The sequence below is a fragment of the Annulohypoxylon maeteangense genome, assembly GCF_022496945.1.
Source record: "Annulohypoxylon maeteangense strain CBS 123835 unplaced genomic scaffold GGS22scaffold_7, whole genome shotgun sequence".
NCBI classification, from domain to species: domain Eukaryota; kingdom Fungi; phylum Ascomycota; class Sordariomycetes; order Xylariales; family Hypoxylaceae; genus Annulohypoxylon; species Annulohypoxylon maeteangense.
In genome coordinates, this window is record NW_025953254.1 from 70,812 (window position 1) to 86,370 (window position 15,559).

The 15,559-nt window shown below is 47.3% G+C and overlaps 6 protein-coding genes across 6 annotated transcripts; 1 reads left to right on the top strand and 5 right to left on the bottom strand.

Annotated features, from left to right (window-relative positions):
• Positions 1-1,341: 1,341 nt before the first annotated feature.
• GGS22DRAFT_199753 (TauD-domain-containing protein) lies at positions 1,342-2,752 on the bottom strand. Its single transcript, XM_047966335.1, has 3 exons — positions 2,362-2,752; positions 1,958-2,296; positions 1,342-1,893 (listed from the first exon to the last, which is right to left on the bottom strand). The coding sequence occupies exons 1-3, from the start codon at positions 2,681-2,683 to the stop codon at positions 1,349-1,351; spliced, it is 1,206 nt and encodes a 401-aa protein (XP_047819283.1). The 5' UTR covers positions 2,684-2,752; the 3' UTR covers positions 1,342-1,348.
• Positions 2,753-3,294: 542 nt separating this feature from the next.
• On the bottom strand, positions 3,295-4,809 carry GGS22DRAFT_129363 (uncharacterized protein). Its single transcript, XM_047958428.1, has 2 exons — positions 3,476-4,809; positions 3,295-3,418 (listed from the first exon to the last, which is right to left on the bottom strand). Exon 1 carries the CDS (start codon positions 4,685-4,687, stop codon positions 3,623-3,625), a length of 1,065 nt encoding a protein of 354 aa, XP_047819284.1. The 5' UTR covers positions 4,688-4,809; the 3' UTR covers positions 3,295-3,418; positions 3,476-3,622.
• A 1,190-nt stretch (positions 4,810-5,999) lies between these two features.
• On the bottom strand, positions 6,000-9,519 carry GGS22DRAFT_199755 (P-loop containing nucleoside triphosphate hydrolase protein; the record flags this gene model as incomplete). Its single annotated transcript, XM_047966336.1, has 1 exon — positions 6,000-9,519. One exon carries the CDS (start codon positions 9,517-9,519, stop codon positions 6,328-6,330), a length of 3,192 nt encoding a protein of 1,063 aa, XP_047819285.1. The 3' UTR covers positions 6,000-6,327.
• An 895-nt stretch (positions 9,520-10,414) lies between these two features.
• On the bottom strand, positions 10,415-11,248 carry GGS22DRAFT_160974 (alpha-L RNA-binding motif-containing protein). The gene is made up of 3 exons (XM_047961009.1): positions 11,140-11,248; positions 11,009-11,077; positions 10,415-10,943 (listed from the first exon to the last, which is right to left on the bottom strand). The coding sequence occupies exons 1-3, from the start codon at positions 11,224-11,226 to the stop codon at positions 10,548-10,550; spliced, it is 552 nt and encodes a 183-aa protein (XP_047819286.1). The 5' UTR covers positions 11,227-11,248; the 3' UTR covers positions 10,415-10,547.
• A 283-nt stretch (positions 11,249-11,531) lies between these two features.
• On the top strand, positions 11,532-12,366 carry GGS22DRAFT_187735 (ribosomal protein S18; the record flags this gene model as incomplete). The annotated part of the gene is made up of 3 exons (XM_047964630.1): positions 11,532-11,631; positions 11,683-12,032; positions 12,142-12,366. 3 exons carry the CDS (start codon positions 11,532-11,534, stop codon positions 12,364-12,366), a joined length of 675 nt encoding a protein of 224 aa, XP_047819287.1.
• GGS22DRAFT_160977 (complex I intermediate-associated protein) lies at positions 12,142-15,190 on the bottom strand. The gene is made up of 3 exons (XM_047961010.1): positions 15,091-15,190; positions 12,763-15,033; positions 12,142-12,706 (listed from the first exon to the last, which is right to left on the bottom strand). The coding sequence occupies exons 2-3, from the start codon at positions 15,000-15,002 to the stop codon at positions 12,535-12,537; spliced, it is 2,412 nt and encodes an 803-aa protein (XP_047819288.1). The 5' UTR covers positions 15,003-15,033; positions 15,091-15,190; the 3' UTR covers positions 12,142-12,534.
• Between the last annotated feature and the right edge of the window lie 369 nt (positions 15,191-15,559).

The window sequence follows — 15,559 nt, forward strand, 5'->3', positions numbered from 1 at the left end:
GACGCACGGTTTCAACATTTATAAGTTTGTCTCTCTCACCTCGGAAACTTCATGTCTGACGCAGAGCACAGCCAGTGAAGTCATGCCATCTCTTCCCCTTCAATTTGGTCATATTGGTCGCCTTGGGCTCTAAAACAAGAGCTATATATGGAGGGATATTAAACGTACGTAGCAGCGATGTCGTGCAAGAAAGGTCACGGGGTTGCACTGCATACTCGTGAAGGACGCGTTGGTTGGACGGCCATGTTTTGAATGTCGCCTTACCCGTTGTTTTCTTTCGTCTATCAATGCTTGCGTGCCCACACTGCGGCATACTCTCATCCCACGAGCGTGTTGCTTCGGTCCGATGCCAGTGATTCGTCGGACCCGATGCAGCGACGTATAGGAAGATATGTATTCGTGGTGGAACGATGAGAGTCTGTATGTGGGCGCCACCTCGTCCCTCGCTCGTTCGTCGTCCTGTTATGAGACATCATAGTACGCATACTTCGTAGCATCTTGGCTACTTGAAGAGTGGATGCTATGACTGCGGGTAGATCCGCGCGCAAACAAGATGGAGGGGGCATGGGTGAAGGAGTCATGTACGCGAGGTCCTTTTGTTATTCTTAGAAATGCTAGATGGTAGTCGAAACGATCAAGTAAATGTTTGTTCTTGGCCTAAAGACGTCACTGACGCCAAGTCGTAAAACAGTATTCACTGATGACTAATCCTATAAATAGGGAGGGCTAGGCATGAGGAAGCCGTCATAACCCCTTCTACATATTATAATCGTGAGCTATTATATAGAAATATAGTGGGTTTTTATTATATGTTTGTCTTACTGCAGATGATGATTATAAGTAGGTATATAGCCAATTTATTAAGTTATAATTCAGATAACGTTTGGTTCAGGGGTTGTGACACCATGATACCTACCCCTATATTAACTGATCGGTAACTTACATAGTATTATAAATCCATTCTTTATGTTATTAAAGAGATATGAATTGTTATAAGATGACAAAAATTGACGTAAGTAACTTCTTAATCGTTGGGGTATAAAATACCTATATGTTAACATGTTAATAAGGGCAGTGGGTTTGTTTCACGTCACCTATAATAAGAAAAAGTTTTCTGTTATAACATCGAGCCAAGGCTCTATAATTGGTCGTATGCTCATGCAGGCTCATGTAGCCCTCTTCCACTACCCAGGTAACCATACCTAGTGAGGACCCTTTGATAACGTATGTATACCAAAGAAGTAAGATATTCAAGTCCCCTCACACCTCACACCGCCACCCATCTTCTTACCTAGAAGCCCCTCACGCAACATCCAAACTACAACCACCAAACCCCCAACCCACACCATCAAGTCCTCCCCGCCTCCGCCCTCAAAGCCTCCCTCCGACTCCCACTCGCCGGATCAAAATACGGTCTTTCCCCCAAACTCACCGCCCTCGAACCCTCGCGTTCCCCCAAGCCCTGATTTATATAATCCGGGGTAGCAGCATGGTAAACACTCCTATTATCCCAAATCGCCAGATCATTCTCACTCTGCCAGCGCAAGCGGACCTGCAAGTCATGGTTCTCAACAATCAGCTTCGTGAACCAGTCCAGCAGCGAGCGGGACTCGTAGTCGGACAGCCCGTGGATCCGCTGCACGTGGTGGCCGACGGCGAACACGCTCTTCCACCCTGTTACCGGGTTCGTGCGGATGACCGGATGGATCGCTTCGAGTACCTCGCCGATGTTTTCGGGCGCCCCGCGCTCGGCGGAGTAGATCTTGAAGTTGTTGCGCGTGGCGGTTTCGTTGAAGGCGGGCTGTGCGTAGTATGCTGTTAGGGTGTCCAGGAAGCCGCGCACGGGCTTGGAGATCCGGTCGTAGAGCTCGTAGCCTGAGGCCCAGAGGGTGTCTGTTTGGTGTCAGCTCAGTTCCTTCTTCTTCTTCTCCTTTCTCGCTTATGGCTTAAAACATACCTCCTCCGGTCTTGGGGAGTTGAGTCAGTCGTAGCAGAGCGTAGTCACTTGGGATGGGCTCGAACGTGATATCGGAGTGCCATTGGTTCCTTTGCGTCTGTTTCGTCTCGGACCATACGATGTTCTTGGAATAAAGCTTCTTCGCTTGTCGCGATGAGATGGTGCTGATCTCGTCGTCTTTGCCGCCGCCCTCGCGCCCGGAGTTGATGACGGGGTGGATGTGTAGCTTCGAGGTGGCTGGCTTGCCGGATAGCTCGCCCAGTCTTTGGACTAACTCCTTTTGTAGGTCGTTGTCGATTTTGTCTTGTTTGCGGAAGAAGACGACACCACGTTGAGACACTGGAGAATACTTGTTAGCCCACATCTTCTTCTCGACTAGTACGATTGGGCCGGAAGGGTCATACCTGTGATGGCTAGGTCACGGAGGAGCTCATCGGAGTTCGGGGCACGCAGCCATTCGGCCAAGTCTACGTCTACATATTCTCTTCCGATCACAGGTGTAACATCAAAATGCTTGAACTGGTCGAGAGCACCGCTCAACTTCAGGGGTTCCTTGTGTGCTGTCTCAAGTTTAGGAAGTTCATCATCCTCCAAGTCCGTGGTGCCAACTGCACCACTGTCCACCTTCTGGTCCTTCTGGATAACTTCCTTCTGGCTGCCTGGGATGGCCTTCTGCTTGATATCCTCGATAATTGGAACAACAGTTTCTGTTGCTGAGGGAGCCATTTTATAAGACGTACAGACGACAATCGCTGGCTTGATAAAATTTATAAAATTCAGTAAGGAATTGCGCTTTACACCAACGGTTTTTTAATCCATTTTACCCCAGGTTTTATATGTATCCGAAGCCCATCGTGGAGATACCAACTATCTCCTGCCGACTCCGGACGATTGGTAAATTGCGCGAGCTCAGCCATTCTAACGTCATAGTCCTGGATTCAATCTCTTTGGATGAAATCTTCCCTTTGTGCAGATCTAGAGTTAGATCACGTCTTTGAATCTGATAATTATCTTGGATGCGGGATGATATCTCGATGTCGTGACTGGCGCGGCGCGTCTCTGATTCATGAAAGTGGGGATTGTGAAATATATCACCGCGTTGACGTGCTCGAATATACCATCACCTCGACAAATCAAGGCTCTCGGCGAACGACAACCGAAGTGTCAAAACCCCCGCAACCCCAACTCTAGGCAAACTATCATATTAGTGTTGAGGTCATATCTATTCTTAAGGTTGATGATTCGTCGGATTGCTGTGCTCGCGTTCCTGGTGCCAAGATAGCGCCGGAAGCTTTATTACTGGCAGTATATCACAACCCCCATGCAAATAGCTTTCTCCGAGATAGGATGTTTCAATGACTCTTTCGGCGTGCAACTTACGATGAGACCTTAAACGTAGGTACCTAAGCATCTATAATCAGTTTTTTGTATTATTTCCTATGTATCAAAGCCTTTTGCGGCCTGCCTAGACATCTAAGTATATCTGCAACGAATAGGGCGTACGATGGCCATACTAACCACTGATCCCATCAGCATTCAACTCATTACGCACTACCGTGCATTCCCCCAAAGCCAGAAGACACATGAGTCCTGATATAGTATGCTCTCCCACGTGAAGCAAGCAATATTCCATGCCTACCTCACGCAAACCGGTCCTTCAACCTCTCACTGGCAAGGGACAATCCAGGCGCCAATCCCATCCTGAAACTCAGCGTTTTCGCCAACGCCAGCCTGCAGGAACTCGAGGGCGAACTCCCTAACGCTGCTTACATGCCAGCTCATCTTACGGTCGGCCTTCTCCCCGCACTCGAAAGTACCGATGATAGTGTTATCTCCCGGGAAGACCTGGTGCACTTCCGTGCTATTCCACGACGCATTACCGTCGTCGGACTCGAGGTGAAACGCCATCCCGGAGTCCGATAGGTACTCTTGCTCTAGCCCACTAAAGCTGTAGCAAGGGTATCCTTTGGGAAGAGACGTGCATACCGGCATGCGGAATTGGAGGGCGCATAGGGACGATTTCGAATCGGTCTTGGAGAGGAAGTCCTTCGGGATGGTGTAATCGAATATTGTGCTGTTTATGGGTGTGATTTTGGCTTCCGCGGATGTCGATGAGTTTCCGGTCTTTAGCTTATAAGGGGAAAGAGACGGCGCTGAAGCTGCGATAGAGCAAGTTTGAGATGAAGTCTCGCGCTGTTGGGGTTGGGTCGGAGTGGCATCGCCAGCCACACTGCTGGTGGCGCACTCTGGTGTCTCATTCGTAAGCGCTAACGCGACCGGGACACATCCATCCTTATTTGCTTTCTCCGAGGAGTAAATATCATAGGTCTGTTCGTTGCCTGTGCCCGAGGGGATTGGGCAAGCGTAGAAGGTACCGGGACCGTTATCATAAGTAAGATAATACTTCCCGTCTGCCTGTGGTTTCGTGACTTCGAATGCAGTGGTACCAACAGCACCTTGGTAACATTCGAACTGGTAATCCGGGCTTCTCATAAAGCAATTGTGCTTTAAACTATCTTGTATAGTTTTGGCTGTCTTATCTAGACAGAACCCACCCTGTTGAAAGGTACCACCCAGGAGTAAATCCCCGACATGGTCCTCCAACACAGTTTCGTTGACCTTCCCTACTGAGGCGAGTTGAAAGCAACATTGACCATCAGTTTGTCTGGATCGTATGGTGGCGCAGGTGGCCGTCGTGAATAGTAGTGTTTGAACGAGTGACTTCATCATTAATGGATTTACGGGTTTCCTTGTTGAACGAATGTCGATGGTCTAGGTGGCTAGATGACAAGTTTTGTGAGTGTATTCCTCTTGACAAGAATGAATGACTGCAGGTGGACGATCAAGGGGTGAAGATCGGTTCCACAGAGGAGCGAAGATGACGTCTATAGGGCACTTGGAAAATTAGGATAAGCCGAATCGGGAATATCTTGACGTAAATGAAGGATTTAAAAACGCCCCGTGGAGAAGATGGCTTATGTAGGTATTAAAGTATTAAAGTATTGGAGAATATCACTAAGCTGAGAGCAGGATGTGGTAGTTGTGGTAGTTGTGGTTGGAGATTTGCTTCTGTCGATCCCCGATGGAATGTTAATTCGCAGCAACCAACCTTTTAAACTTTAGCTAGCAACTGTCAGGAACAAAAAAGGAGGCTGACCAGACTGACCAGATAATGACACAATGGTGGAACGAACATAGCCTTTCTCTAATACAATGCAGGCCAAGCCTTCCATTATTTAACCAGCTCATTGACTGAATTAACTCCCTACAGCGTCCTCAGCGAGGGAAGCGGTACCGAGAAGATACAAGGTACATGTGTAACTCCATCTTGTGCTACCAACTTATCGGGAAAAGCGGAAGATCTACACAGGCATTCTCCACAAATCTACTTGGACAAACGTTACACAGATGACTTTGTACCTGAATGTTGCATGCATCGATTTAGACTCCTTGAATTCCTATTGGAAGGCGGAAGACGTACAATATAATTCAAACGTGCTAAGGTAGGACTCCTCAGAGCAAAAAGCAATGTCACGTATGAAGTATACAAGTGTTTGCTAAGCCTCATGAGTAATACGATGGCAATTTCGAGGCTTGCGCCTCATATAAGATTAATCATATCTTATTCCCACGGCGGTGTTGTTCATCCATGAATATTGGCGAGGACCGTGAACCTGGCGTTGACGATGACATAATAGGTTTACGTAAGTTAATGCAATTATCGCGGTATTAAGCATCGGCTATATGCAAATTCTGAACGCCTTAACCGAGATATCTTAAAAGGAGATATTGAAAGAAGGCATCGCAACCTTCTACAATACTTTGTCAAGTCGCTTATTGTATGGCACGACACATAAGCTTACGTATTGTAACTTGCCCTCCCTCGATGCCCGAGCGCACAGGAATCAAATGATCCACGTAAGGGCTGAGTTATTAAACCACATGTCGGGTGCCGAAGATTGTCCTCATGGACGGTGTCTGCATCCTTAATTTAGGTATCATTATCCGTCTATATAGTAGCCGTGAGGCTAGTTTCCGTGTAGCTATAACCTGAATTGCGTAAACCCAGCCAGGAGAGGTACTCCATGTGCTAATGCCATTGTGTTGGACCGTAAGACAAAATATCCCCTGCCTCGCTTATGTAAGTAATTTCCGCGTGCTACGGCAAGCACCGGATGCGGGTTGTGTAACATATGGGATAGATTGAACCACAGTGCAATATAGTAATATTAGCACATGGACGACGTTTCCTAATTCCATCCATCCTGCCACATAAACACCTAGCCAAGTATGCACTGCATTGCCTTCCGTATGTAACCTGTAGACTTCCAGATCTTCAATACGGCTCAAGGTATCATAAACAAGAAAACTCATAGCTCGTCCCCTTCGTCGTCGGACAGCCAGATACTCAAAGACGCTCTTTTCGACGTTGTCGGCGAGCTTTCGTTCTTAATCTTCTTCAAATCCCGAATAGCAGGAGACTGAACCTTTGTTTCCGGTTTTATAGCTGGTGTGCTAGGCTTAGTCTCCTCCATCTTAACATCTTCATTGTCTGTATCACCCTCGGTCTCAGTTGATGCATCTTTAGTATTTTCGACTTTGACATCCACCATCTTAATATCCTCTTTCGTATCCTCCTCTACTTTCGAGCTAACATCAGACTCGGTGACTTCATCTAGTTGTTTTAATTTCTCGGTACGTTTCCTGTAGAAGAGCTCCAGGCAGTTCCTTCGCTCTTCTTGGGTCATACTTTCGACCGCCAAGGCGAACTCCGTCACGCCGGGGAATCCGAAGGTCTTCGCCATCGTGCAGAATTGCCGTTGCCGGACATCTACCGGAGGATTATATTCGTACTCGACCGAAACGTTAGCACTGCCCTCGGCTGAAGGGGCTTGGCTATTGAAGAATAGAGCACGAGCCGCCGGGTCGTAGTCTTGACTCGCGGCTAATTCCGCTTGTCGTGATAGCTCATCCTCAACTTTCGATGTGCCAACAACCTCCGAGTTCTCGTGCGTATACTCAACTCCTTCGGAAGCAAGGATTGCTTGAATAGGATCGATATGGGTGACTTTCCGCGCACCGGCCGATTTCAAGATGCCGTCTTTATTCTCGTCCTTAGTGAGAAGCGTAGATAGTAGTTTAAGGCCACCCGTTTCGTCATCATCAGCGCTGCCTTCCCTCTTGATGAATTGGTCATCTTCAGCATCTTTAGCTGCCTTATCCATATCGATGTCTATCAGTTTAACGCCTGCTTTAGCTTCAGCGATATTCGTTTTGTTAACGATGTCACGAAGAACGACTTGATCGCCGTGGTAGGTCAGTAGATTCTGGAGTCCAAAAATCTCTCCTTTGCGTTCAGAATCCTGCTGAACCCCTCTGAAATAGCGACGTTCGTTAGAAGCGTTGTACCCAATATTTGCTTGTTGCTGCTTATAAATTTGCCTTGCATAGGTGATTTCTTCAATGGTACCTGTCGAAACGAGACGATATACCTCGACATCGCGGACTTGACCAATTCGATAGGCGCGATCTTGTGCTTGAAGATCATAAGATGGATTCCAATGCGGATCCATGACCACAACTTTATTGGCTGATGTGATGTTGAGACCAACACCACCGGCTTTGGTTGAGATTAGGAACACGAACTGATTGGGGTCTGAATTGAAGTCGTCGACTACTTGTTGACGCTCTTCGTAGCTTAGCGAACCATCTAGATAGCTAAATGTATAACTTGTGTTGTTGAATAAGTGTTGCAGGATCTTCAGTAACCGAACGCTGTGTGAGAAGACCAGGACTTTATCACCATTAGCGTACCAGAACTTCAGGAGCTTACTCAAGACTTTCCACTTCCCACAATATTCTGGATTAGCTAAATTGAGTAGAGAGTCTCGGCTGGCATAATGTTCGCTCCACGTATCTGGCATCGCAGCTTGAAGGAATCGGAGTTCTCGTCTGTGTTTGTCTGGCATATCCGAATTTTGCGGGATAATGAGGTTAAAATGATTTGATAGCTTCTGCAGTGATATTATGATGGGGAACACCTGTGATTTCCACGATTCCCCGTCCGCATTTACTTTGAAACAACACCATCCTCGCTTTTTACCCGATCCACATGGGCAATAATCGAAGGCGGACCGGACGAACTCGACAACCTCACTACTGAGAATCTTTTCATATGCTTCGCGCTGTAGATCAGAAAGTGGACAGAACACAACCCTGTCGCTCTTTTTCGGTAGCTGGTGGGCGATCAGACTCTTCATTCGACGCAAGAAGAACCGAGGAAGGAGATTGAAGCGAAGTTTCTTCGCAGTCTTTCGGGCCTCGCTTAACTGGGGAATAGTAGCATCATGCGATTGACCGATAGTCAGTGGCTTACAGATCGTATCCCTCCATTCCCCTAGTGTTCCAAACTGCCCGGGGTTCGTCCAGTTCAGCAATGCCCAGAGTTCTTCATATTTGTTCTGGATCGCTGTTCCGGTCAGGCCAATCCTACAAAGGGAGTTGACCTGATTCATCGCCTGTGTAATTCCGGCTGCGATATCCTTGATTGAATGGCATTCGTCCGCCACGACAACATCCCAGGGTACTCTGTTGACTTGATCACGGCTGTTTTTGTAAGTAGTATATGTGGTGATCATGATTTCAAGCCTTCCTGCTCGTGCAGCGCCTAGAATATCGTCCCTATTGGCGCCGTGGTACAAGTCAGCTTCCCACCAACCCCACCTATCCAGTTCGTTCTTCCAATTTTGGATTAATGAACCAGGGCAAATGATCAAGACGCGAGGATACCAATCGTCTTTAGTTCGTCGGAATTTCCTCATCCTTTTCGCATCACGACGATCTCCAGTCTTACCGAACATGACGGTAAGGAACGCAGCAACTTGGACGGTTTTACCCAAGCCCATATCATCTCCAAGGATTCCACCCTTTTGATAGACAAAGAGGTAGTGAAGGAACTTGACTCCTTCAATTTGATAGTCTCGGAGGTATTGTGCAATAGAGGCTGGGATAATACCAGCTGAATGTTCTAGAACCACATCTTTGTATGGGCGACATGGTTTGATACCACTCCTCTCGTCGAATTGAGGTTTCTCTTCTAACTCGGCTAGCTTTTCATCATCCGAAAAGTAGACATCCGAATAATCTGGTGGTAGTCGGAGGCCGCCTTCACGTAAAGTTTCACGATTCTTATCAAACTGGTTGCGACGATCCTGTATGTATTGAGGAAGTATTTTTTCCGAAAAGTCGGAGTCTGCAGATGATATACTGTCATCATTTTGGCGAGATTTATCCTTCTTTGCTCTAGCAGGATTACGCGCATGACCCTTTGCAGTGGCCTTGCCTTTACCTTTCACAGATGATGACTTCCGGTTCGCTTTGCGCTTCTTGAATGCCTCATAGGTGACTTCAGAGTCATCGTCACTCCATTCAACCTTATCCAAGACTTTCGGCTTTATTTTGCGCTTTTTTGTAGAAGTAGCTGTAGTAGGCTCATGTGCTGATTCCGATGATTCGGTGGCTTCATCATCTGATATGACGATAGGGTCCGGAGATCGAGCCATGCTCATTACTTACGGGGACATTTTACAAACTTGAGAATCTAAGATTATGTAAATCATGTCCAAATCAACATCCATCTAGATCGAGATTGATATATACAAATATTGGGAAATTGATGACTGGTAGAAAAGGTAGGAATGAACGCGCCACAGTAAAGTTACTACCAAGGTGCCAAGGTGGCAGGGTGGGTACTGCCCTTGCACGAAAAGAAAGCGTAGGCACGTACAAACCATCACGTGATATACATTTTCAATACTTAGTAAGCAGTGACGATGTCGAACACCCTTCCTTAAGTCACGGCACGAGGCCTAGATCTCAATGAAAAGTGAAAGGAATCACCCAGTAGGTGAGTTGGTTTCCAAAAATTGAGCTGTAACTCACTAGCAACAATTGACCCAAAAATTGAAAAGCACATTTTAACCCGTATCCCATGTGCTAGTACTTGGCGGGGTATCTCTATCCAAAATTGCCTGGGGGGTATGGGAAAGAAAGAGGGAAAAGGAAATCAAAATTGGCCGTCGGCCGCGTGTATATATAGTTTTTTTCGTGGGCTGTACGATAGATTGAATCAGCCCGGCTGTGGGTCCGTGGTAAGTGGTGACTGCACGTTTTCTTCACATCAGTGACTCACGATTTTGGTATCTACAATGTACATACTGTGAATAAATCTAAGAGACCTCGAAAATACGTAAGGTACCTAGGTACCTAGTAGCAAATCGCGATATTCTACGTACTGTTCTATGTACATAGTAGGTACTTTTGACGAGTTCAAAGGACTTCTTTAAACTCGGCTTTACCGTTCTTACGTGCACAGTAGATGCACCAATCAACATCACTACATGCATAGATATAATAACCAAGCCAAATACAGGTATATACCAAAGACGTATCATAGCTGATTAGTCAAACAAATAGACTTAATACTGTATTTTCATGCCCTCAAACGCCATGCTATGAACCAAATCAAGTACATTTAATCATCACGATGTACCCAGTCCTAGGTGAAACAATTGGAACCCTTCCCATCGCCTCATAGCAGCTCGAAATCATCCAACTTGTCGCGGTATTTCATGATGTTTCGCTTGATCTTGCTGCCAACGGCCCAGGTCACAAAGTCCTCCAAGTTTCTCGTAACGAAAAATGCAGGATCCGTAATAGTCTCGACACCAACTCTGACATGTCCCTGTTCGATGAGCTTGGTAGCCGCCTGAACCGTCTCAGCCATTCGTAATCGGGTCATAACCACTGGCAATCTTCTCCGCGCCATCGCGGACACCGTGACATTGTTCTCAACATTGGACAGTTTGGAGGCGGATGATAGGATGCCCATATCGTAGAGCTTGTTAAGGAGAAGCTCCTCATGTTTCCGTCTCGTGGGGCTTTCGGGGGGAAGCAAACTGAGGCGATGTGCTAGTTGGCGCAGAGACTATATTACATCGATAAAATTAGTCCTCGTCTCCTAAAACACCATTCGATTCCTTAAACACGTACACCGCAAATTCGATTGTATCTGTGATAATCTTCGGGTTTTTGGATCATGTATCGCCGTATAACAGCCGCCTACCACGAGCGCATGAAGAGTCAGTAATAAATTCGAATCAATCGGAATGGACGTTACGAACATCTCTGTGGTTGTTATCCTGCTTCCAAGTAATGAAATCTGTCTTCCGGAGCAAGCGCTGCTCGTGGTGCTTGAGTTGTCGGACCATGATGGCTGCCGGTCAATTCGTGATTGATAAGAAGAAAGACGTTGAAGGTTGAGGTTGGCAGAACAATTTATTTTTCTTATCAAAATCTAAGACCCACTCTAGATTTCCGATAAGAGTTAAACCCCTGCATGCACATGCAACCCTGCGGGGTGAGTGGATCCACCGCGGGAGCTTGCACTGGAAAATTCATTTTCCCGACCAAATTTCTAGCGTCAATTTGTAGCATTGAATCGCATATTCAACGCTGATGAAGGAGTGCCATTGAAAGTGCCAACACAGGTCGATAAACACATCAATCGCCCAAAATGCCTCCCAGAATACCCATCCTCGCCGCCCTCCGACAACCCACCAAATTCTTCCGCCCCCAACTCGCCAGCATATCAACCACCCGGCCCTCCCAAACCCGTACGTCCCCTCCTCCCCCCTCAGGACACCCAACTAACCCCCCACCCACAGTCCACCCAAACACCCCAACAACCACCTCCCAACTCCTCGACATCGACGAAGCCAAGCCCCCGCGCGCCTCCGAAGTCTCGAACCCCACACAAGTCGCCGCGGGGATCTACGAGGACATCTACGACAACCTGCGGGGCACGCGCCAGCGCGCGCGCAACATCGACGAGGAGCTGAAGCAGCGGAACCAGAACGACGAGTACTCGCGTCAGATGACGCGGCGGTGGCGGTCGGGCGACGTGTACTCGCCGCACGACCTCAGCCCGGCCGAGATGGGCAAGTGGCGCCGCAACCAGTCGCGGAAGAAGGACCTCGTTGACATGTTGGGTCTGAACCCTCTTGATATGTATCGCGTAAGTAACTACTCTTCTACTATGAATAAGGGATAAGGGATAAGGGGTGGCATGGAAGAGGGAGAGGGGAAGGGTTGAAGTAACATTGCTAACAAACGGACCACGACAGAATTTCTCCGTCGTATCGGAGTTCATCACGCCGCACGGCAGGATAAGGAGGTCGATGGAGACGGGACTGCGCCCGCCCAACCAGAGGAAACTAGCGAAGGCGATCCGGCGCGCCATCGGCTTGGGCCTGCATCCTAGTGTTCACAAGCACCCCGAGCTTCTAGTCCGCGACACGTTCAAATTCTACGAGCAGAACGCCGTCACACCCACAAGGCCCTTCAGATAAGCAGCGAGTGGTTGGGGTGGGTGGTTCGATGTACAACGACTTGTTGTGCTCTTTTATTTGTATAGATGCCACCTATATACAGAGAGGCCGACAAGAAGTATCTAGACGCATGGATGTATGTATGAATAGTGTTGTACAAAGATCAATTCATTTACATCATCATCAAAATCAGGCCTTCCATGGCCGACGACGGACCTTGAATACCGCTAGGCCCTCCTGGTCTCGTTTCTTATACTTTGCTTTTAGTTGCCCCCATGCTTTTGGGTATTCTTCTACCGCCCACGTCTTGAACTCTTCCTTCATCTCCCGTGAAGGTAGCGCATTGTATACATGACCGAGTCTGCGTGAATGTTAGTTATAAGTCCTCCGTCATCTGCTTGTACTTGATTTACTCACTCGGTAGAGTCGGGCGGCTGTTCAAACGCTTTTTCCATATCTTCCAAGAGCGACTTGGCCTTCGTAAGATGACTGTGTGCCGCCATTGTCACCACGTATGCGAAATGGACATGCCTTGGTATGTCGATCTCCATTCTCTGCATTTTCCCCCAAAGTTCATCTGCAAGCGCATCACCATCGGGTGTGATTTCGTACGCCCTAAGCACAATCTCGAGTGAGGCGTACGAAGGCCCTTCGGGAGACGTAGTGATGTCCTTCCAGAGATCAAGAGATTGATATGGTAAGCCGCATGCTACATGTGCGATCATCAATGCGTTATATAGGAGCGTGTTAGGTTGAATCGTCGTGTCCATCTTTAGCATGTTATGGACAATTTTCATGCTTTCCTCATCAGGACACTTGCCGATTCCTTCAAAGAAGCGGACGTAAGTATCCAGGGTAGGGCGGAGACGCGGATTTCCGATTGCGCGCATATGCCCGAATGTATGTGCCGCCATATCGGCACGATTTCGTTCAAAAAGGGCTTCCATGATCCTTACTCTAGATTCGGGTTTCGTCTCGGGGAAGAATTGTCGTAATAAAGAGTATGCGTCCCAAATTCGAGCTGTGCTGGTTTTCTTATACAGACAGTAGTTGACGAAAGCTTCTTGAACCATCGAGCGCTCGACAACACTGTAGTAGGCAGTGTGGAGTGATAGTGTGTCTATCACTTCGTAGGTCTCGTCATTTTTAAGAAACGCCATACAGATAGAAGCGACGGTTTCGGGTTCTAACGTCACGAGTTGTTGTTCGAGGTAGCTTGTGACATCAAGAACCCGTTCGTAGACCGGATTTGGTACGGCACACATGGCACGAATAAGAGAGTTCAACGCTTCAATGCCTCTATCTTTCGTTGATACGTCCAAATCTTCGAGGGCTTGGTAAGCGGTAAACGCGCCATCAAGGTCATTCGCGCGGATCCGATACTCTAACTGGAGTATATAGGTTTTCCAATTTGGTTCAAACCCAAGTTTCTTCGATAATGCGATGAAACGTTCGGCCATATACGGATCGTTTTTGTCGGTGGCGATTTGAACAAGCATATTCACCGTTTCTATATTGGGTTGAGACTCGGGGTCATCCTGGTTGAAATCGTGGGCGACTTTCATCATATGTTCAATATGATCCATCCCTTTCCCAAGTAACAAAATAGCCCATTGGTAGGCGGTATCCCAACAAGCTTTATTACTTTTCCATGAACCAGATTCTATCTTGGAAATGAGATCCTGGTAAATTCCCATGGCCCATTCCTTTTCCCCATTGCGAAGTGCAAAACGAAGTATTTCGTAATATGTTGTAGGAAGCGGAGAATTGCCTCCTTTGATTGGTTTGTTGAACCAAGTTTTTGTTTCCTCAACCTTATTTTTCTTTGCGAAATAGGTGGCCATTACACAATGAACCGTTTCTTCACATTCAAAACCAGCCTCCTCTGCTTTTGCAAAAAGGTCTAAGAGTTCCGGCTCACGGCCTTCCTCGGCAAGGCCTTGAATAACCGGTATGAAATGTCTCAGTCGATCATCAAGAGGTTCCTTATCCTGGTTAGATTGAAAGTACTCTAGAACCATATCTCTAGCTTCAAGAGCCTTCCCATACTGTGACAGGGCAGTTAACAACATATTGAAATCCTTTGGTTGATGTGCACCTCGCTTTTTTATCTCACTGTATATTTCTTTCGAAAAATCGACATGGTGCTCAAAATAGTCTCTCGGAGGTTTTAACAGACACTCCATAGCATTCCTGAGATCGCTTTTTGATAGAAGTGCGGACCGAGAGTTGGCCGAAGAGCTGGAAAGATGTAGCAGCACTCGATGAGCAGACAATGCCTGTGTGGAGTTGACTGCTCGGCGGTGCCGGGTCTTGTATGCAAAAAATTCCCGCCATGCTGTAACCAATTCGTCCGGTGTGGGAGGTCGTCTACTATCTTGGACGCCGATGTTCTCCGAAGCATGGAATCTGAGCAGGGTTGCATATCCCGGTTCGGTCTCAAGCTGCTTCAATGCCCTTGGACTCTTTTGGCCGAAGAATTCCTTGACAAAGGTCCTTTTCTGAATAGTCCTCACTACTCTCGATCCGACAGGATATACACGGAATGTCGGGCGGGACCGAGACAGGACGAAGGTGGAGCGGAGGGGAAGGAGGGGAACGTGTGCGTCGCTCGCAAGAAGGCGTCGCAAGACATGGCGGGTCAATTGCGACCGCATAATGGGGGATTAGACTATATGGATCAGTCTACTACATGACTGTTAGCATGTAATATAGTCGGCATAATGACTTAAAGCATTGACTCGCCTGTGCATGGCTAGGACTGTCGACAGCCTCATCAGAAAGATGGAAAGTGTATGGTATAAGTATGACATATGCGATGTTGGATGCTTCTAAAAAATTGAGGGAAGCTCCCGCGCGTCATTCACAATTAGCGATAATGCCTCCGCCCCTACCATAAAATGTGGCGGACCGGTACCTAAAAGTGGACCGATTCCCGACAATCCCGTTACAACTGTCCCGCAGCTGTATGACTGATAATCTTATCTTGACAGCTGTCATCCCTAATTTATCTCAATGATGCGTACCTACCTAGGTAGGTATCTACGCCCTGAAATCTTCGCCTCACAACCCTCTCTAACTTTCTAACTTTCAAAGGCAACCACCGATACCTATTTCAAGCCACTTATCTTCATAGGTTAAACTTTATCATTGAAGCACTATTTTATGTCATTTGTCGATTAAATATCCATGAATTAGACAGTACCATCATGTT